This window comes from Parasteatoda tepidariorum, chromosome 7, assembly GCF_982258835.1.
Source record: "Parasteatoda tepidariorum strain Cologne lab strain chromosome 7, Ptep-v5.0, whole genome shotgun sequence".
Classification (NCBI taxonomy): domain Eukaryota; kingdom Metazoa; phylum Arthropoda; class Arachnida; order Araneae; family Theridiidae; genus Parasteatoda; species Parasteatoda tepidariorum.
Genome location: NC_141761.1, coordinates 13,033,419 through 13,052,567, shown reverse-complemented (window position 1 = coordinate 13,052,567; position 19,149 = coordinate 13,033,419). Strand labels below are relative to the sequence as shown.

Below are 19,149 nucleotides of genomic sequence, written 5' to 3'. Positions count from 1 at the left end.
AGAGTACAAAACGTTCTTAGACTGTCAGCATATCGGTTTCCGTCCATTATATTGTAGAAAAGTTAATCACTTTAAATGTACTGTGTTTTTTACGTTGCAATTTTATTTAATTCAAATGTGATGATTCAACAATTTTTTTTTTGACAGCAAAATCTATTTTTTGATAAATATTTATTTTAAACGTTATAAATGCAAGCAGCAGATGTTGGAAACTTTCCTTTTGTAAAATGCTAATAAACTTAAAAAATTTTAAACTATTGAATCTTTAACTATTGAAAAAAAATTTTTTCACTATTTTTGACTTTTATTACTTTTTAAACTATTGGAAAAAATTTGGAATTTTAAACTATAACTACTTGAAAATTTTAACAGTTATAAATACAAGCAACATATGTTAGATTTTTCACTTTCGATTTAACTTTTCTGGTTTTTGAAAATTTGACTCGTTAAGACTAGAAAATTCATTTTTGAAATTTTACGAAACTAAATTTAGAATTGTGGGTCATACTTCCAAAGGCCATTTTTCTAAAAATGCAACATGCTTTTTTATTGCAGTTCAACTTCAAATTAAGCATAATGTTTGGAATTAAGGAATAGTTAAATCTATGCTAAATTAAATCAAACAGCCTTAGCGGTAGAGTTTTAAAACAAAACTTTTAATGATTTCTACCTTTATAGATTTATAGTATTGTTTGAACGTTAAATCTTATTAAATTTATCGACAATATTTTACATTTTTAAAGAATATGAAAATAGTATTAAAAATATTAAATGGAAATTATTTCTTGCGATTTCGTTTTATAGTATCTGATTTCTTTTAACTTATAAAAACATTGAATTTAAAATTTTCCGGTAGATTTTACTGTTTTATTTTGAATATTATATGTAATACTCGTATTTCTTGATTCTAATACAAAGTGCGTGTGTCACCAGCTCTCGTATGTTAATTTTTTAGATAAAATGCAAATACTTTTTTTGAATTATTATGTTGAATGCATAATATTAAATAGTTATTAAGAAAATATCATTTACTTCATTACATATTCTATTAATCTTAGAGTTTTAAGAACGGGTTTATTGAATTTGTTTAACCTGCTGAAATGCGCTTAATCTCGAAGAAAAATTAAAAAATTGTGGGTTTTTTGAAAGTCTGTAAATCTGCTTAATATTTAATGAGATTTATCTTCGGTTATAATCGCAGTAAATTTTGTACATGAAATCGTATGAATTTCTTAAAACCTTTAATAGGAGTTAATAACTAATGTCTATCGTGAATTTAAATAAGCGAAGTCCTTCGAAAAGTTCAATAAAGAATCGTTTACATGCCGCATTTGTTTTTATTAGTCAATGACATTTACTTCTTGTTATTAAAAAAATAACTAAGGAATACTTTATTACTTTCAAAAGTCGAATACATATAAAATTAATAGTTTATGAAACTGATTAATTTAGGAAATTTCCTTAATAAAACTGCTTTTAAAAAAAGACTTCAATACTCTATACACAAGTTTAAACCAAATTTAAATACCGTTTGCTAATGATTTTAACTTGATGTAATATTCTTTAGATCTCTAAATTTGGTAATGAAGTTTTTCAAAACAACTCAATTAAAAGAAATAGTTAGACAGCGCTATCGAAAATATTTTGAATATAAACTAATAAAAGTATAGAGAGTTTCAGGCAGCAATTAGAACTTCTATATAAAATAATATTAATTAAAGCTCCCTATGATTATGATGGAAATAAAATTGGACTTGCGTTTCTTTAGAATTTATAACTGCTACCGCTTCTTGGACTAATCACTGAGGGAACGGGATCAGTTGAAAACCCCTAAATAACCGTGAAGAAAATAAATTAGTAAAGCTCGCTTGCTAATCTAGGAATTGCATCTGATTTAGTACTTCTCATGGTCAATGTTAGAAACATGGGCGATATGTATATATATGGCCCTTTTGAAAATCATTTTCTCCCCCAACTTTTCCAAACAAATTATATTTTTCACTCGAACAATTACATAACCATTTAAGTCCCGAACTGCTTTTCCTTCCTTTTTTTTCACATTGTTCTAAAAGATTCGTTTCTGTTCGGAACGTTTTAATATCAAATTGTCACTTACTAAAAAAAAATCGTCAAAAAGTTATTTGTTGAACAAAGGAAGTGAGAAATACCTTTTTGCGTCAAAATAATTGCAATCTTTTATCTTTAACTCTTTGTTTTTTATTCGTTTGTGTTATAGAAATTTTTACAATTGAGTAAATTTTTTCTAAAACTTTTCTCGAAATTAAAACATATTTTTCTAAGATTTTTTCAAGATTCAGATAAAAAAAAATTATCCTTTCCCAACTTTATATTAAGAAGTTCTAAAATTGTTTAAAGCTTCAATAATTATATTTATTGCACTGTGATTCAATAAAATATAAAGTTTACTTTTTATAACTACATTTTATTTTAAAGAAAATTCTATTGATATCTAATTGATTGAATTGTTTTAATATTTTTAACTTATCAAAACAATCAAGGCCCTGAGAGACGATTGTTAATGAATTCCTTTTGTATAACAATACTAGTATAGTATATCATGTAATTTTATTTAAAATTAAATATGTATAAAGCATTAAAAGTTCCTTTAAATAAAACATTGTACAATGACTCATTTTTTACGATTGAGTAATTAGATTCTTTTTAAATTCGGGTACAATGCATGAATCAAATCTGATATGTTTATGCAATTGTTAAGGAGGTGCAATTTTTCCAGGTATTTTTCAGTGCTTTTTCGCGATTTACAAAGTATGCTTTTTTTTAATATCAGAGAAAATATCTTATTACAAAAGTATTGAGGTATTATTAAAGGTTTTTAATTATGTTTGAGAAAGGAAAATGAAACTCACCCTATTCAACCAGTATTCAATTAAGTACTATATTTCTTTAAATCGTCCCTTTTATAATAAAATGTTGAAGAGACCTTAACAAGATAGAATAATTGAAATTTGTAATTCGTGTAAAAAAATTATTGAAATTCGACGTAGATCAAAAGTAAAAAGGAATTTAGACTTTTTCCTCTACTAAAATGTCACTTTAACATGAAACCAAGGTTTTAAATTTAAAAAAATTTTTCTTGGATTTAAACATTAATACAACTTTAAAATACTATCTTCAAAATTTAGCTCTTTAAATTTCGAAATAAATATTTATTTTATTTATTCATTTCAAATTTAACTTATCAATAATATTAAAAAGAAGTGCTGAATAGCAGCAATCCTAAATAAATATTTAAGTTGCACATCGAAAAAATGACAGTAGACTATACTTCAGTCGTTCATTTCGAATTTAGCTAATAAAATATTTTACACTTTTAGAGTCTGAAATGTTCAAGTTCAGCAGACACTATCCTAAATAAATCTGACATGCACATCGAAAAAGATGATAGGATATTATTCAATATTATAAAACTCGACAATCCATGAAATCTCCCTCCATAAAACCTTTATATGTTAATAATATCCCTCCTTTTGCGTAAATGGCTATTTCTGACAAGTATTTCAAAACGTTGCGCATACAACCTGAGCTTATAAATTTTAACTGTTTTTACAGTATTGTAATATTTTCTCCGTTATTTAAAAATTTAAAATTTTTCAAACATAAGTTTCAAAATTTATATTTGAAATTAAAAAAAGCCCCATCAATCATAAATTTTTCAATGCTCAAATGAATCGGCTTATCATACTGACATAAATTGTTGACATAAACTGACATAAATAATGCTATCATTTCAATAAAACATTTCTCTTTTCTGTTTATAAATTTATAACGATAGCACAGATTTTATGTGCACAGATTTTATGTGCGAATATACTTTCTCTTTACCATGATCTTCTTAAAATATACTTTAAATTTGTCATGATTTGACCACATACTACAGATAGCATACTACAAATTCCTCGCTACCATAATCACCGCCATGAGTTCAGACGAATGACTTGGGGGAGTTCTTACTCTGGACAAACTATACACTTCTTCCCCTGAGTATATTCTTTGGTTAGGAGACCCGAAACGCAAAAATGAGTTTACAGTGGTGTTTGCAAAGATCATAATAATAGGTTGAACCAGTTTATGTGTGAAACACGCTAAACTGATCGACAACATCGAGTTCTGCATTGTTTGCAATGCACTATGGTTTAGATGGCATGTTTTGCTAACATAGAAGTGATGCTATGATGTTTCCAGGGATGATGTTATATCCAACGTTCCATGCAAAAAATAACTTTTAGTAAATTTTTTATTTTATTTAAAAATAGTCGGAAAAAAAATACAATTGATACAAAAAATTCAAATTTTTTTTTCTCTTTATAATTTTAAAGAATCAAATTTAACAAGGCAAAATACAAAATTTGGTCGAAATCAGAATGTCTCCCGAGATATCAAACTATGTTCATACGAACTTCTTAGATTTCAAATTTCTAAACTTTTCGATCGATTTCGCTCAAATTTTGCAATTTGCCATGTGAAATTAGATTTTTGAAGATGATGTAAAAATTGTATACGAGTCAAAATTTTAATAGCGGTAACACCCAAAATTCGATATCATAATTTTTACATTTTTTGTTGTTTTTTGAGAAGTATATATTATACAAAACAATAGCCCAAAACGATTTTTTTTTCATTTAATTTGTTTTACAAGATATTAACAATTAAATCTTAAAGCTCTTTTTAATTAAAAAATAAATATCTAAGGATAGAATGAATGGATTTTAAAAAAATGTATCTCATTTTACGCGGATATAATTGAAGTTTTTGATAAAATAATTATAATAAAACAAATGTTTAAAAAATTTAATTTTTATTGCAAAATTAAGTTGTAAAATGAAAAACAAAAATGTTGTTAATGTCGTACAAAGTTCAAGCAAAACCCATTTCAAAGTAAATTTTATTCTGAACAAAATGGCTTTCAAAAAAAAAAATGGATCGCAATTCCATAAAAAGTTATAGCTTTTTTCGCGAAACGCTGCACCGCGGTGGGCTCTGCTACTCCACTCCGCTCAATTGCGCTGTATCAGTTGACTTGGAGGGAATTTTAAAACCTCAACTAAAGTTTCACAAAATAACAAACATTATATTAAATAATAAATAGATAATTTACAATTTTAGACGAATAATATTATGAATAATTAGTTATTTATAATTTATGCGCTGATTACCTCACACGCTGCGCGTTTTTTCATGTTTATACTTGAATTGTAACGAGCGTTTGTTAAGGTAGTTCGGAGTGCTGATCTACGTGATAATAATTATCAAATAAGGTAAGTTTCAATTGTTATTTAACTTAGTAATATCAACTTTAATAATAATTATTGTTTTTTTTTAACATAAAATTTCATTTCTAAGAAATGCATTAATTGTAAGAATTTGATTTGTACATTTATCACGAAATTTAATTATAAATTTACAGATAAAATCAAGAAATGGTGAACTATTGCTGCAACCCGCTGAACGAATTAAAGCATCGAAGTGTCTACAAAAATGTTAAGCTTCTCATGGCAAAGGGGCATGCGATGGTATTGGTGGGACGGTGAAGAGGGAAGCAAGAAAGAGTAGTTTGCAAACACAAAATCTAACAACACCTAAAGAATTGTTCGATTGGGCATGTAAATTTTTCGATAATATTCAGTTCTGCAAAAAACTGAACATGAGAATGAAAAAAAAATTGGAAACAAGATCTAAGAAAGCTTCAACAATTTATGGAACTAGAGAATACCATACTTATTTAGTTGAAAATTTTGAAACTCTCAAATGTAAAATATATTCTTCTAGTTCCAAGTTTGAACTCAAAAAAATATGTAAATAAATTATAAATATCAAATTATTCATAATATTATTCACCTAAAATTATAAATTGTGTATTTATTATTTAATATAATATTTGTTATTTTGTGAAACTTTAGTTGAGGTTTTTAAATTCCCTCCAAGTTAACTGATACAGCGCAATATAACGGACTTCTATTTAACGAACTTCCATTTTACGAATTTTTTCGAGGAACCAAGAACATTTTTGAAAATTTTTTTTTTGAAAAATAACTTCCAAATAGAGAAGTGAATTTTCTATTTAACGAACTTTTTTTTTTCATTGAGATCCACTTTTTTTTTTCCAAAATATTTCTTAAAACATTTCAAACTTATTAAAGCATTTTATGGGGGAAATGGCCTTGAATTAATTTGCGAAGCCACCGATTTATGAAATGCATTACTGTTTTCTCTAAAAATTATCTTAGAGAAAGCAATAAATTCCCTTTTTGTTTGCATTTCAAAGGCAAAACTCAGTTCAAATTAACGGATTTTATCCGTAGCAATTTAACTTAAGAAACGCATGTGGTAATGCATGTTTAAAATTACTTTTATAATGAATGCGTCTATAATTTCATGCATAAATTTAGCCTTTTTTTCTGTTTAAAATGCATGCAGCACGAAAGTGTATGTTTTGCTCTATTCTTGCTTTCTATGCAGATTTCTTTTATGATTAAGATTCATGATATAAATAGTAAATACTAGTTTACAAGATAAAGATGTATCCATTACTATTCTAATTATATCTAGTGTTTATGAATTTAAAACTGGTTTTGTGTTGCTTAAGTATTTAAAAAGGTGATTCTCTATTTAGCGAATTTTTCATATAACGAACTTATTATCCGGACGTAAAGGTATATTAAGAGCGGTCTAAAGAAAAGAAAATGCGTCTTCAATTCCAACCGTCCGACAAATTGCGCGTCTGTTTTACTAGCCCCAAATGTTTAACGTTTTTTTATTCAAATTGCTCTATTTAAATTCGATTTCAAAACATATTTCCAGAATATAAATCGTCCATTGGATCATATCTGTAAAACCAAAAAACAGAGTTCCATTGAAAATAAATACAAAACAAATTGCAGAGCGCGCCACACCATGGGTCGGGAACGAAAACAAAGAAACCGGAAAAATTCGGGAAAACAATCAAGATGAGGTGTCTGTTTCATCTATTCTCCCTTGTTTTCTGGATAACAATGCACTTAAGGATGACGAACAAAAAAGGCATTCAATGAGGGGGGAGAGAGGGGCGCTCCAAACGATCTGATTTATGGATCAATCCGGGACCTGGAGAATGCAATCCATGCTGGAGGGCGGAGAAAACGGGAGAAACGGGAAGATTTCCAGGATATATATATAAAGCTGGGTTATCACGTGGAGAGTAGCTTTTTCTCATCCGCCATCTTTCCTCTTGGAGCATTCGAACAGAACATTTCGACGGCCATGCGCACCGCGTCCTGTGCTGGAAGCGCGGGATCGAGCCCGACAGAAGAGGACGCGGGCAGACGATCGGCCGCTGGAGACCTTATTTCGGCGACCCTAAAATAAAAGATGATGAATCCCAGGTTGAAAATATGTGCCCTGGTCCTGTCCTGGGGGGTACTTTGTGCCTCTGTGGGGGTGCCTAAAAACGAAAGAGGTAAGTGTGGAATATTTCTGAAGTCTTTTGGTTTTTGTGTGGTGTGTGTTACAGATTCATTCCTTCTCTCTGCCCTGTTGATATTGAACCGCTTCACCCTTCATCGCTTAGGGGGAAAACTCCGATTTTCAGGATCAGATAGATTTCTTAAAAATCTCATATCACAAAATCCCTCTTCCTTTGTGTTTTGTTGTTTACGCTTTGTGAAAAGTAAACAAGAGTTAAATGTTTTTTTTTATTGAGTAATTGATAAGTATTTTAGCTTGAACTCGATGTATAACAGTTAAGTGCATGCATATTTCATATGGGTTTTTCTACTCCCGTCTTAAACAAGTAATATAAAATCAATTCCAACCTAAGGTGAAAAATTAATTTGGTTACTTTTTATTAAGTTTTTTCTCTTCTATAAAACTAACTAATTAAATTTAACAATGAATTAAGAATTAAATGTATTTTAACTTGGGTGGATGAATTAACGATTGAAAATCTGAACAAAATATGTCTTTATATAATATAAGAAGAGAGTGAAATGATAACACATAACCAATCGCAGAACACTTGTGGTAAGTAACGCACAAAACAGCCAATTAAAATTGAGAACGCATGTGTGTGAAAAGGTTAAAATTTTTAATAATGATGATAGATAACAATTATAAATATAACAATTTTTATTTTATTTTGAGTATGTCTAATTATGATGTCAGAGTTTTTTATTGTTGTCCGTGCATATTTATTGGCCTAAAAATCACTAGAAAGGATCCAGTTGTTTTGGTTGCCATCAGCATAAAATTAACAAAAGTCGTAAAGGTGCTGTTTTCCTTTAAATATTTTTGCATCCCTAATTTAAGGTTATTTTCCAGTACTGCTATTATTAGCAAAAATTATAAATTATGCTTGTGAACTCATCAAATTTGTTTGAACAATAGAACGTTATAAGATTATAAGTGTTATTTTAAAAACTGATTACTTCGAAAAATCACTTCTGTTCACCAAGAGATCTAAATGTTTATAATACTATTTGATATTAATATTTGGGCGTGGAAAGTAGAGGCGCCAGCGTAAGCAGACAGAATTCCTTTTAGTACATGTATGTTAAGTGAATAATTTTCACTTTAGTACAAAAACTGTTTTCCGCCAAGAAAAAACAATTATTGCGAAGCGATCACTAGGGTTGGTGAGCGGTAGTGAACAGGGGATTTAGCCCCCTAGTAAATATATAAATAGGGAAAGTGTGAACTAATTGTAGGAAATGAAAAAAAAAAAAACGCGTGTTATAAGACAACTGTAAAAGTATAAATTGGGTGGCGTGGACCACACGTGCTACCACTTAATGTTCTTTATTGAGTTTACATGACACAGCGAATACAAAATAATTAAATATTTAAATGTGAGTAATGAATTAATTTTTTGTTCAAATAGAACTTTAAGTTAGAAATTATCACTGATGTTATTTTCAAAATATATGAAAAACTGAATCGCTTATAGTAAAATTTAAAACAATGACTTCACCCATCAGAAAATTCCATTTCATTTTTCACTCACCCCTAATTAATGAACGAATTAACATTTGAAGAATAATATCAAGTGCAATCCACTAAAAGTTTAAAAAAAATGAATTTGAATTTGAGTTTATGAATAAAAAGCATTTTATTAACGATTGAAAATTTGAACAAGATATGGGGAGAGTTTGAACTAATTGTAGGAATGCCATATTTTAATAAATTTTTATTAAAAAATACATGAGATTTATAGATATATTTTGGGGGAATGTTTTAGCCCAGTGATTCTCAACCACTCTGCCGCGGCACTTTTGTGTGCCGCCAAATATTAGAAATGATACAATAAAAATTATAATGCTTTATTTTATTACAAGTAAAGTTTAAACTAAAGAAAAGTGTATAGATATATAATATTATATATGGGTCATTCTCACGAAAACTGTCATTTTTCAGTTCATAAAATCCTAAAAAAGTAAAGTGAATAAAAAGCTCTGAAACTTTTTTATATTAATAGAAATATGTAATGGCATTATAAAGAAAGTATGTATCCTATAAATTATACTTAATATTTAAATTAATTAATTTTTTAAATAATTAATTTATAATTAATTAATTTATAATAATTAATAATTAATTTAATAAATAAATTAATTAAATAAATAAATTAATTATTTTATTAAATTAATTTATTAATTTTTTTTATTCATTTTTCAAATTAATTAATAAGTAAATTAATTATTTTCACTATTTAAAAAGTGAGGGAATGACACTAATAGTGAGGGAATGATATTTTATTTTAATACATGTTTTTATCTAAGTTACATCTACCTAAAGTTTGAAAATTATAACATACCAAGTATATCTAATATTTATAATAATTTAGTCTTATATATTTAATAGTTTTTACAGGTTTGGGAAATAAAATTGGCTGGCACGATTGAACAAAAAAAAATTTGATAATATACTCATCTTGAATCATTCCCTCACTTCAGCGTCATTCCCTCACTTTATACACTAGTGAGGGAATGACGAATTCAATAAAATTTAAAAATAACAATTAGGCCTAATTAATTTCTGAAGTCAATCGCATACAATTATATTCATACAAGAAAGCAACATATAATTATCCACTTTCTCGATGAAGTTGTATTTTATTTTACTCTAAAAAATGACATGAGGCAATGACGAATGTAAAAAATTTTACCTGGTTTGATTCATTCAAATTTATTCCACAGCAAAGCTTCTTTAAGTTGAAGATGGAAACATACTGCAATTTTGTTCTATGATGCCAGTTGTTAACTTCTGAAGCTTTTATTAAAATATTTTTATTCTAAGAAGATTGCAGGTGATAAGAACATTGTTGTGAGGGAATGACGCGAAACACTGGGGACAAAGTTTAAAATAGTGCTGTGTTAATATTTTTATCAGAAATTAAATTTAAAATTGACTTCCTGAATTCTATATTTCAGTATTCTGAAATAAAAAACACGAATTTGTAAAAAAAAAATTTTTATTTCAGAAACAATTTTTTTCTTTTTTTAAATCAGCAGTGGGGACAAGTGAGGGAATGACATATTGGTATATTTTAATTACCTAAAATAAATAAAAAATAAAAATTGATAATTTTATTTTTATTCTTTTGTTAGCTTGCATTCTGAAGGACACTTTCCCTGAATTTTTTTTCTTCGTAAGCTGTAAAACAAACATAAAATATACTGGGGACATGAAAATGACTGTTTTTGTGAGAATGACCCATATATACTTTTTATAATTCCACGCTTTAACCGCGTGAACATCTCTTTGCGGGCGATTGTCTTGTCTCTGACAATCTTAAAATAAGATGGAAGTGTTTAAATTGTATATGACACACAATTTTAAAAAAAGGTTTCAAGAGCTAATCATTAAAGTAAGCTATGCAATTAATAAACAAATTAACAAAGGATAACTAACAAAACAAATATGTAAAAAACAAATTAGCGAAAGATAACTAACAAAAATTAAGCTAACAAATAATAATTAGCAAAAAAACTAGTTAAGGAGAAATCATAAAAAAATAACAGTTAATGTTAACAAAAAAAGTAACAGTCAATAACTATAGAAAAAAGGCTAACAATTAATAACTAGCAAAAAAATAACTGTTACTAACTAATAAAAAAATGGATCGAAAGAAATAATTAATCCCTTAATAAATGTGCTTTTGCAGTACATATTATTTTATTTCACATTCAAAATTATTATCCCAAACTATTTAACACAGTGTAATTTTAGGTAAGTAAACAACTTTTAAACTAATTTTTTTCATTGCGTGCCGTCAAATTTCGAAATCGTTAAAAGTGTGCCGCCCCCCCCAAAAAAAGATTGAGAATCACTGTTTTAGCCTATAAAAGTTCCTTCTTTATTGCAATCACCCATGAAATTTTTACTAATTTGGCTTCTCTCAATTATTTCTAGTTGGAAAAAAAATGTCTTAACATTTTTATTTATTTAGAATTTTGTTGCTCGTGTCTTGGTTTTCTTTTTCTTTTTTTTTTTCAATTCCTACTATTAGTTCACACTCTCACTATATATTGTTCAAATTTTTAATCGTTCGTAAAATATTTCTTATTCATCCACTTAAGTTCAAATACATTTTGTGGATGACACTTGTAGTTAATACAGTTTTTTCAAATATTAATTCATTATATAAATTTAATTAATTACTTTTAGTTTTATATAGAAGAAAAAATTTCAATAATTTAATAAAAAGTAACTAAAATAAAAATTTTCTTTGTTGACCGCGAAAAAATTAAAAAAAATTTTAATACATTGCTTGTTTTATAGTATTCTGCCTCAAAATTCTGAAGTTTGATGTCTGTAATCTTTAAACATAAGTGGTGTTTTAATTGTTTATTCTTAAGTTTATAAAAATATTCTATTTTTTTTCGGCTAAGTTAGCATTTGATTCTCAATTACTTTTTTTTTTAAAGTAAATGCTGTTTTAAAATTTTGATTTTCAAGAAAAATTTAGAATGACGGTAGTGTAAGCAATAGCTTTTATCTCCGCTTTCAAATTTCATTGAAAGAAAAATTATTTTGCTCTTTTAAATTTTTTTCATTACTTCTTACACTTAAACATGTTTTGTATTAAAAATTATTTTTTAAAAAAATATTTATTTTGATTTAATTTTTCTTTTTTATTGCCTTCCTCTTTCTTGTTTCACAATTTGGTGATATATTTTTTCCTTAAACCTTATTATGGGATTTGAAAGTTTTATATTGAGAATACGTTTAAAATTCTAGAAATTTTAGAGAAACTTTTTTACCGTCAACCTCAAAGTCTAAATCATTTTTTTTATCTCTATTACATGTTAATATCTACACCCTATTAAGAGAGTTAATATTGTTATATAGAGAATTAGTGTAGAGTTTTGGTCAAAAAGTTTCTTTTACAGTTAACCTCAAAACCGCTTAAGTTAATTTCATTATTTCCGTGACATTTTCTTTCATGCACCCTATTAAAAGATAAGAAAATTTCATTTCGATAAAACATGTAGAATTTTAGAAATTTAAGTGAAAAAAATTTTTTTAGCCCGGAGATATCACGAGCACAAGAAATAGAGGCAGAAACCCCCTCGACATTTTGACGGGATTAAAAAAGAAAAACTTAAAAGATTTGGAGCTTTTACTTCCTTTCAAAATTTCAAATGTTTCAAAAATATAATTAAATTGTTTCGTAATACTTTTCGAAAATTTGTATTTTAAGTCATTGATTTTATTTCAAAGCAAACAAGAATGTCGACCTTCGCCGGTGAATATCGACTTTCCCATAATCGCTTTGGTGAATGTCCGAAATATTTGTTACATGCGATTTGATATTAATTTATTCGTTGATATTATTATATTTATTCGATGTAACTTAATAACTTAAGTATACGTAAACATGCCAAAAAATTTTTTGTTTTGTTACTAACTTTTTATTACAAAGCAAGTTTTTATTTTTATTTTAAAAAATATGTTTGAGGATTTATTTTTATACTTAGTTTATTCGGGTCATAAGAAACTAAAAGTTAATGAGATCTTTCATAATTTTCTTTTAAATCGTGTCACTAATTTATCGCTATTTGAATGATTAATTTAAATTCTTCCGTCATGTTGAATTTATGAACCACTCAAATGACACAAAAGCTTACGATGTTTCTTTTTCTTATTATTTTTCAAATTTTTTTTCAACCTTTAATCCCATATGTTTAAAAAAAAATTTGAAGGTAACTTTGTTAAATTCAGAATCTACACCTTTTAGATACTTTAATTTTTCTTAATGAAATTAATAAATATATTTTAGCTTTTTATTATACAGTATGCTCTCGATATCTCGAACTTCTATATCTGGAAAACCTCGTTATGTCAAAAAAAATATTTTTCCCCATGATATTACATTTCCTGTTAATTTGAATTCCTATGTGGATGAGTTTCTTCTAAAACCTTGTTATGCCGAATTTTTTTCGAAATAGAAAATTATTTATTCAGAAAAATCGTAATTTAAGTTTATTGTAAACCAATTATTTTCAATTTAATACATAGTTCTTTTTGTCTTACTTTTAAAAATAAAATTATCATTCTTGTATTTAGACTTATAATTAGCTATCAATACATACATATTTAATAGTAGTTATTCTTATGTTTCATGACTCTACTTTTTAGAGTATGTTTTTCTACTTTTTAGAATATATTTAGTTCTGTTATCTCGAAAACTCGCTATCTCAATTTTCTTAGTGTCCCATCAACTTTGGATATCGAGATAATACTGTATGATAATTCCTAAAAAATAATAAAAAGAAAAAAAGAAAAATGTACAACTTAAAAATAATGGCATATATTAAATTCAGAATATTTTTATTTAAATGAAATTAAAAATAGTTTTCAAAGCATAATCCTTCCAGTTTTATCAAAAATAAAATACATAAATTTTAAAATTTATATCCTACGAATTATTTTCGAATGTTTTGTTTCATTAACAAAGAACATTTTCATTTTATATGAAAAAGTTTGAAAACATAAGTTTTTTTTTTTAAATTTGATTTAAGTACTACTTTTTATTATTTTGAATTATTTTTATAAAATTGATCCTAAAGAAAAACGTTTTTTTTTTTTTTTTATAAAGTTTAAACAGGAGCTGAACTTTTAATTTCTAACTTTTTTTTTGATAATAGTAAATCTTTCAACACTGACTTCAGTCAGATTTAAAAGTAAAATCTGCAAATAAGCTTTTTGTTGATGGCTCTAAATTTACTTTATTATGTATTTAAAAAATAGCTGTAACATTGAAACTATTCTTTGAAATTTTTTTCTCTATTATTTCATCACAAATAGTAAAAAAAAAGATTAATTAACACAGTAAAATTTAAACGTAATTAGAGCATAAATAACAATCAATTACTGTAAAACCTGCCAAGTTGACCACCCTTGTAAGTTGACCACCCTTGTAAGTTGGACACCTGCATAAGTTGACCTCTATTCTCCAGAATGGAATTTTTCCTATATAATATAAAGATAAAGAAGCAAAACCTTTGTAACTTGACCACCTGTCTATCTTGTATGTTGACCACTGAAATAAGTCAATTTTCTCTAGGAGTATTATGTAATTCTATTCTAAAACCCTCATGAGTTGACCAGAAGAAAAAAATTCTGAAAATTTTCTGTCATTTTGTAATGTATGTTAAAATTTCACATGTTTGGTGAAATAGTGTAAAAAGCCAATCTAAACCCTTTTGTGAGTTGACCATCTGGGGAAACTGTAGGGCATCAGCTTTTGGCCATTTCTTTCATTCATTCATTGAAAACAGGTGCGTTAGTTGAAAAGTTGCTCTTCCAGTTGCAATTACATGTTTTCGTGTTCCGATATTTTAAGAAATTATTTTTATTAAACACTTCACATGCATAACTAACGAAATAATATTTTTTTTAAAAAGTTAGTTAAATATTAGAATTATGTACATGCAACATATTAAAGTTCTTTCAGGTTTAAACACATTGCTTAAGATATTCATTTGACTATTTGCTAAAAAAAAATTTAAAATCAAATAAAATTTTTTTTTAAATGAATAGCAACATGATGTAGGAAACGAAAAAGTAAACAATGACCCATCCCCTCTATAAGTTGCCCACTTGTCTAAGTTGACCACTAAAACAATGCACCACAAGTGGTCAACTTACTCAGGTTTTACTGTATCTTTTTTTCATTAACACTAAATATACCAAAACCAGTCAAATGACCGTTTAAGAACTTTTGCATCGAAAATGCGCTTATCATCTTTGTACATTTGACTTCAAGACTTTTTCTAACATTTAAATACAGTTAATATTCTATTATTACTTGTTTTTGTATTTAGTTTATTTCGAATAATATTTGTCGTATACCTATTTCTACCGCAACCGGTCATTCGACCGTGAGAAACATTTATTGCATTATAAGGTTATCAGATCAAAAATGACGCTGTAATGCCTGTTCAACGTATTGCATTTAATTAGTAGCACATTTCTGCAAAACTTGTTGCGTAGTTAGTTCAATCAGAATAACAGTGAATTCAAATTTCAAGAAAGTGCCTGAAATTTAAGATTGGCATTTCTGTGTACGAAAAGTGACAAAAAACTAAATGTTTTGGTAAGTAGTTCATATTTTATTTTGATAGCTTTACTTCATTTCTAACTAAGTGTTAGTTTTTACCCAGAAACAATCAAGACCGCACAAGTTCTTAGAAGAAATATTAATTATAAGAACTATTATAAGAATTATAACTCTTATGGATTCTCATAATTATAAGAATAATTATGAGAATTATAGAAATAATAATGATTTGAAGAATTATGTTTGCGAAAAATCTACAACGGAAACACCCTGTATATGTAAAAAATGAGTTGAGCAATAAATTAAAAATTCATATTCTTTGTGTTCGTTATGCATAAAAATTGCCAATATACAATTTGTTTAATTATAATAAATTTTTTTAGTATATTTCCTTTTTATCCTCTATTTTTCATACATTCAATCAAGAAACATAAAGTCCGATCATTTGACCGGCTATGGTATATATAGGTATATATATATATATATATATATATATATATATATATATATATATATATATATATATATATATATATATATATATAGGTATAAATATATGGTATATATATATATATATATATATATATATATATATATATATATATATATATATATATATATATATATATATATATATATGTATAAATTAAGTGTTGGTATGGTTAGTGTTAAATAATAAAAATTTTAGTTATTTTTAGGTAATTATATATACATTGAAAGTGGTAGAAGGGATGGACTTAATTGTCTGAACTTAAAAAAAATAAATAAAAACAAAATAAAGTAGCAAAATATTTAACGGAGAATGAGAGGAACAGAGGACCGTTCCCTCGAGACAATTATTGTCTAAATCATAATTATTGTCGTGACGATTATCGCTGAAGAAAAATATTGCCGAATAACGAGAATGTTGTTAAATCTTCTTGACAACTACACATTCTGAAAATGAAGGATTAGAACGATAGCGATTCGTCTTTGTCAGAATCGATAGCGTCTCTTCAAAGAAGTTCAATCGATGAAACAACTCAAAGAAAATGCCCAGACGAAACAAAGAATGGATACCGTACCAGAAAATTCCAGTTACAAATTGACGGCTAAGACAAATTTATTTATTTTTAACGATCACAAAAGTTTTCCATCTTTTTCACGTTTCGAATGTCTTCAAGTATGGGGGCATTTGGAAAAGATTTCGGTTAAGGTGATGAATAAAATCCAGCAAATCTGAGTCGTTATCAAAGATAACAGTACAAAGAAATGGGATTTAAAGTCATAACTCGTGACCAGAGCCCAGATTTTGATGACCAAAGAAAATCCCTATAAATCTATTTTGAAATGCGAAAGAATTGCCCTATTAATGTAAAAATATTAAACTAAAACTACGTTTTCCTCTTAAGATTACCTTCATTCTTGTTAAAATATAAAAAGTAATACAATATTAATGATGAAATAACAGAAAAATGAAAAATTAATTGACTCTTAAACATTTTTTTTGTATAAAAATTTTAATGAAGTTCCACTATTACTAGCATTTCATTAGAATTTTATAGGATTATTATTTGTTTTTTTGCTGTTGATATTTTGAAATTTAAATGAGCGTCTCTTGTTTGAAGGTAAATTTTTGTACCTGAAGATGCTTACTTAATGATTAAATGATATGCTTATTTAATGATCTAACTTAAATGAGCGTCTCTTGTTTGAAAGTAAATTTTTGTACCTGAAGATGATTTTTTAATGCTCTGACTTAAATGAGCGTCTCTTGTTTAAAGGTAAATTTTTGTACTTGAAGATGATTTTTTAATGCTCTAACTTAAATGAGCGTCTCTTGTTTAAAAGTAAATTTTTGTACTTGAGGATGCTTATTCCAACGTCAGTTAATGTGATTGATGCATACTTGTAAATAAAAACAGTCTCACTTAACTAATTCAACTTCATCAGTTTGTGACTCCGCCCGTTAATATACTAGAGAATTTCTGGAAAAAAAGGACTTTCGGGATCTAGAATAAAAAATAATTCCGAAAACATTAAAAAAAGCTCTTAAAAATCCAATTACAAAATGCCATAACCTGGAAAAATGATCTAAAAGAATAAAAATTATAAAAAAAATATTGTTAACGTCATCAAAACTCTGTCCTTACTCCTGACAAACAGCCGGTGACAACTGTGGTGGCTCAGGCGATAGAGCGTTCGCTTCATGATGAGGTGAACAGAGTTCGAATCCCAGTGATGACTGAACGATACGAATTGTGGTTTTCGTGTTTTTTCTCCTCAATATAACGCTAATGCGGGTTAGTTCCATCAAAAGTTTCACCACGAAGGCAAAATTTTCCCAATACATGATCCAGGAGTTTCCTTGTCTTCTGAATTGAGTTCAAAACTACAAGGCTATGGAGTTGAGCATTAGTACAAAAAAAGTGTGTTGGCTGTTCAGAGACGGTTTTATTATAAAATAAAATAAAAAGTCCTTATAATAAATTTTGCATTAACCTTTTTACAAAATGCATATTCTTTAACTCGCTGAGGTTACCTATGTTTAGTAAATTCTTACAGGAGAGGTTAATTTTGTCATAAAAAATGTACCGTCCTGAAGAATATATTTTGATATGATGTTTACGATTGTGTATGTAAAGTATTTCAATAAAATAAAACGAGAGTAATCTTTTGTGGTTAAAATTCAAAAACCACAAATAGTAAAAATTTTATGATTACTCGGATCTAACTTCATCAGTAGCAGCAATGATAGAATTCTCAGTAATTGACAGTTGAAAAGCAAAACTCTAAGTTAAGTATAGAAATAACGCCAATAAAATATGTTAAGTATCGAATCGAAATATATTTTTTTATTTCCAAAGCCCAGCTGTGCTAACATTTCGTTAATTCAAGCATTTACAGGGCAGATTTCTTAGCCCACTCTTTCAGCTGCCCCATATTAGGTTTTCCAACGTTGCTCCCACAGTTGTTGTTGTTGTAGTTCATTTACGTCGCACTAGAGCTGCACTGGGCTATTGGCGACGGTCTTGGAAAGATCCCTGAGGATGATCCGAAGACATACCATCACAATTTTGATCCTCTGGAGAGGGGATGGCTCCCCTGCTTTGGTAGCTCGACGACCTGCACGCGAAGTCGAGCACTTTACGGTAGAACAGTTTAACGAGGACCAATACCGCACACCCTCGACACACCTACGCAGACTGATCTAAGTGGTCACCCACCCGCACACTGACCTCAGTGAGTGATCTGGTGGGAACCGTGTCTCAACGATCAGTCCACTGCGGGACGCTCCCACAGTAAGGACGGTAGTTAGATACTTTATTTACGTCGTACTAGAACTGCACAATGGGCTATTGGCGACGGTCTGGGACGGATCCCTGAGGATAATCCAAAGACATGCTATTGCAATTTTGATCCTCTGGAGAGGGGACGGCTCCCCTGCTTTGGTAGCCCGACGACCTGCCCGCGAAGTCGAGCGCTTTACGATAGAACAGTTTAACGAGGACCGATACCGTGCACCTTTGGTTCCTACGCAGGTTGATAAAAGTGGTCACCCACTGACCGCAACCAGTAATGCTTGATTTCGG

At 28.0% G+C, this 19,149-nt stretch overlaps 1 protein-coding gene across 6 annotated transcripts in view; it reads left to right on the top strand.

Moving 5' to 3' along the window:
- Positions 1-7,210: 7,210 nt before the first annotated feature.
- LOC107447300 (disintegrin and metalloproteinase domain-containing protein 11) overlaps positions 7,211-19,149 on the top strand; it is a 204,670-nt gene continuing 192,731 nt past the window's right edge. For all 6 annotated transcript variants that reach the window (XR_015435316.1, XR_015435317.1, XM_087167335.1 and 3 more), the window contains exon 1: positions 7,211-7,474. Coding sequence is in view for 4 of the 6 variants with exons in the window: in XM_087167335.1 (XP_087023461.1) it covers positions 7,387-7,474 (88 nt within the window). In the remaining 2 variants the exon portion in view is untranslated. The remainder of the gene's footprint in view (positions 7,475-19,149) is intronic.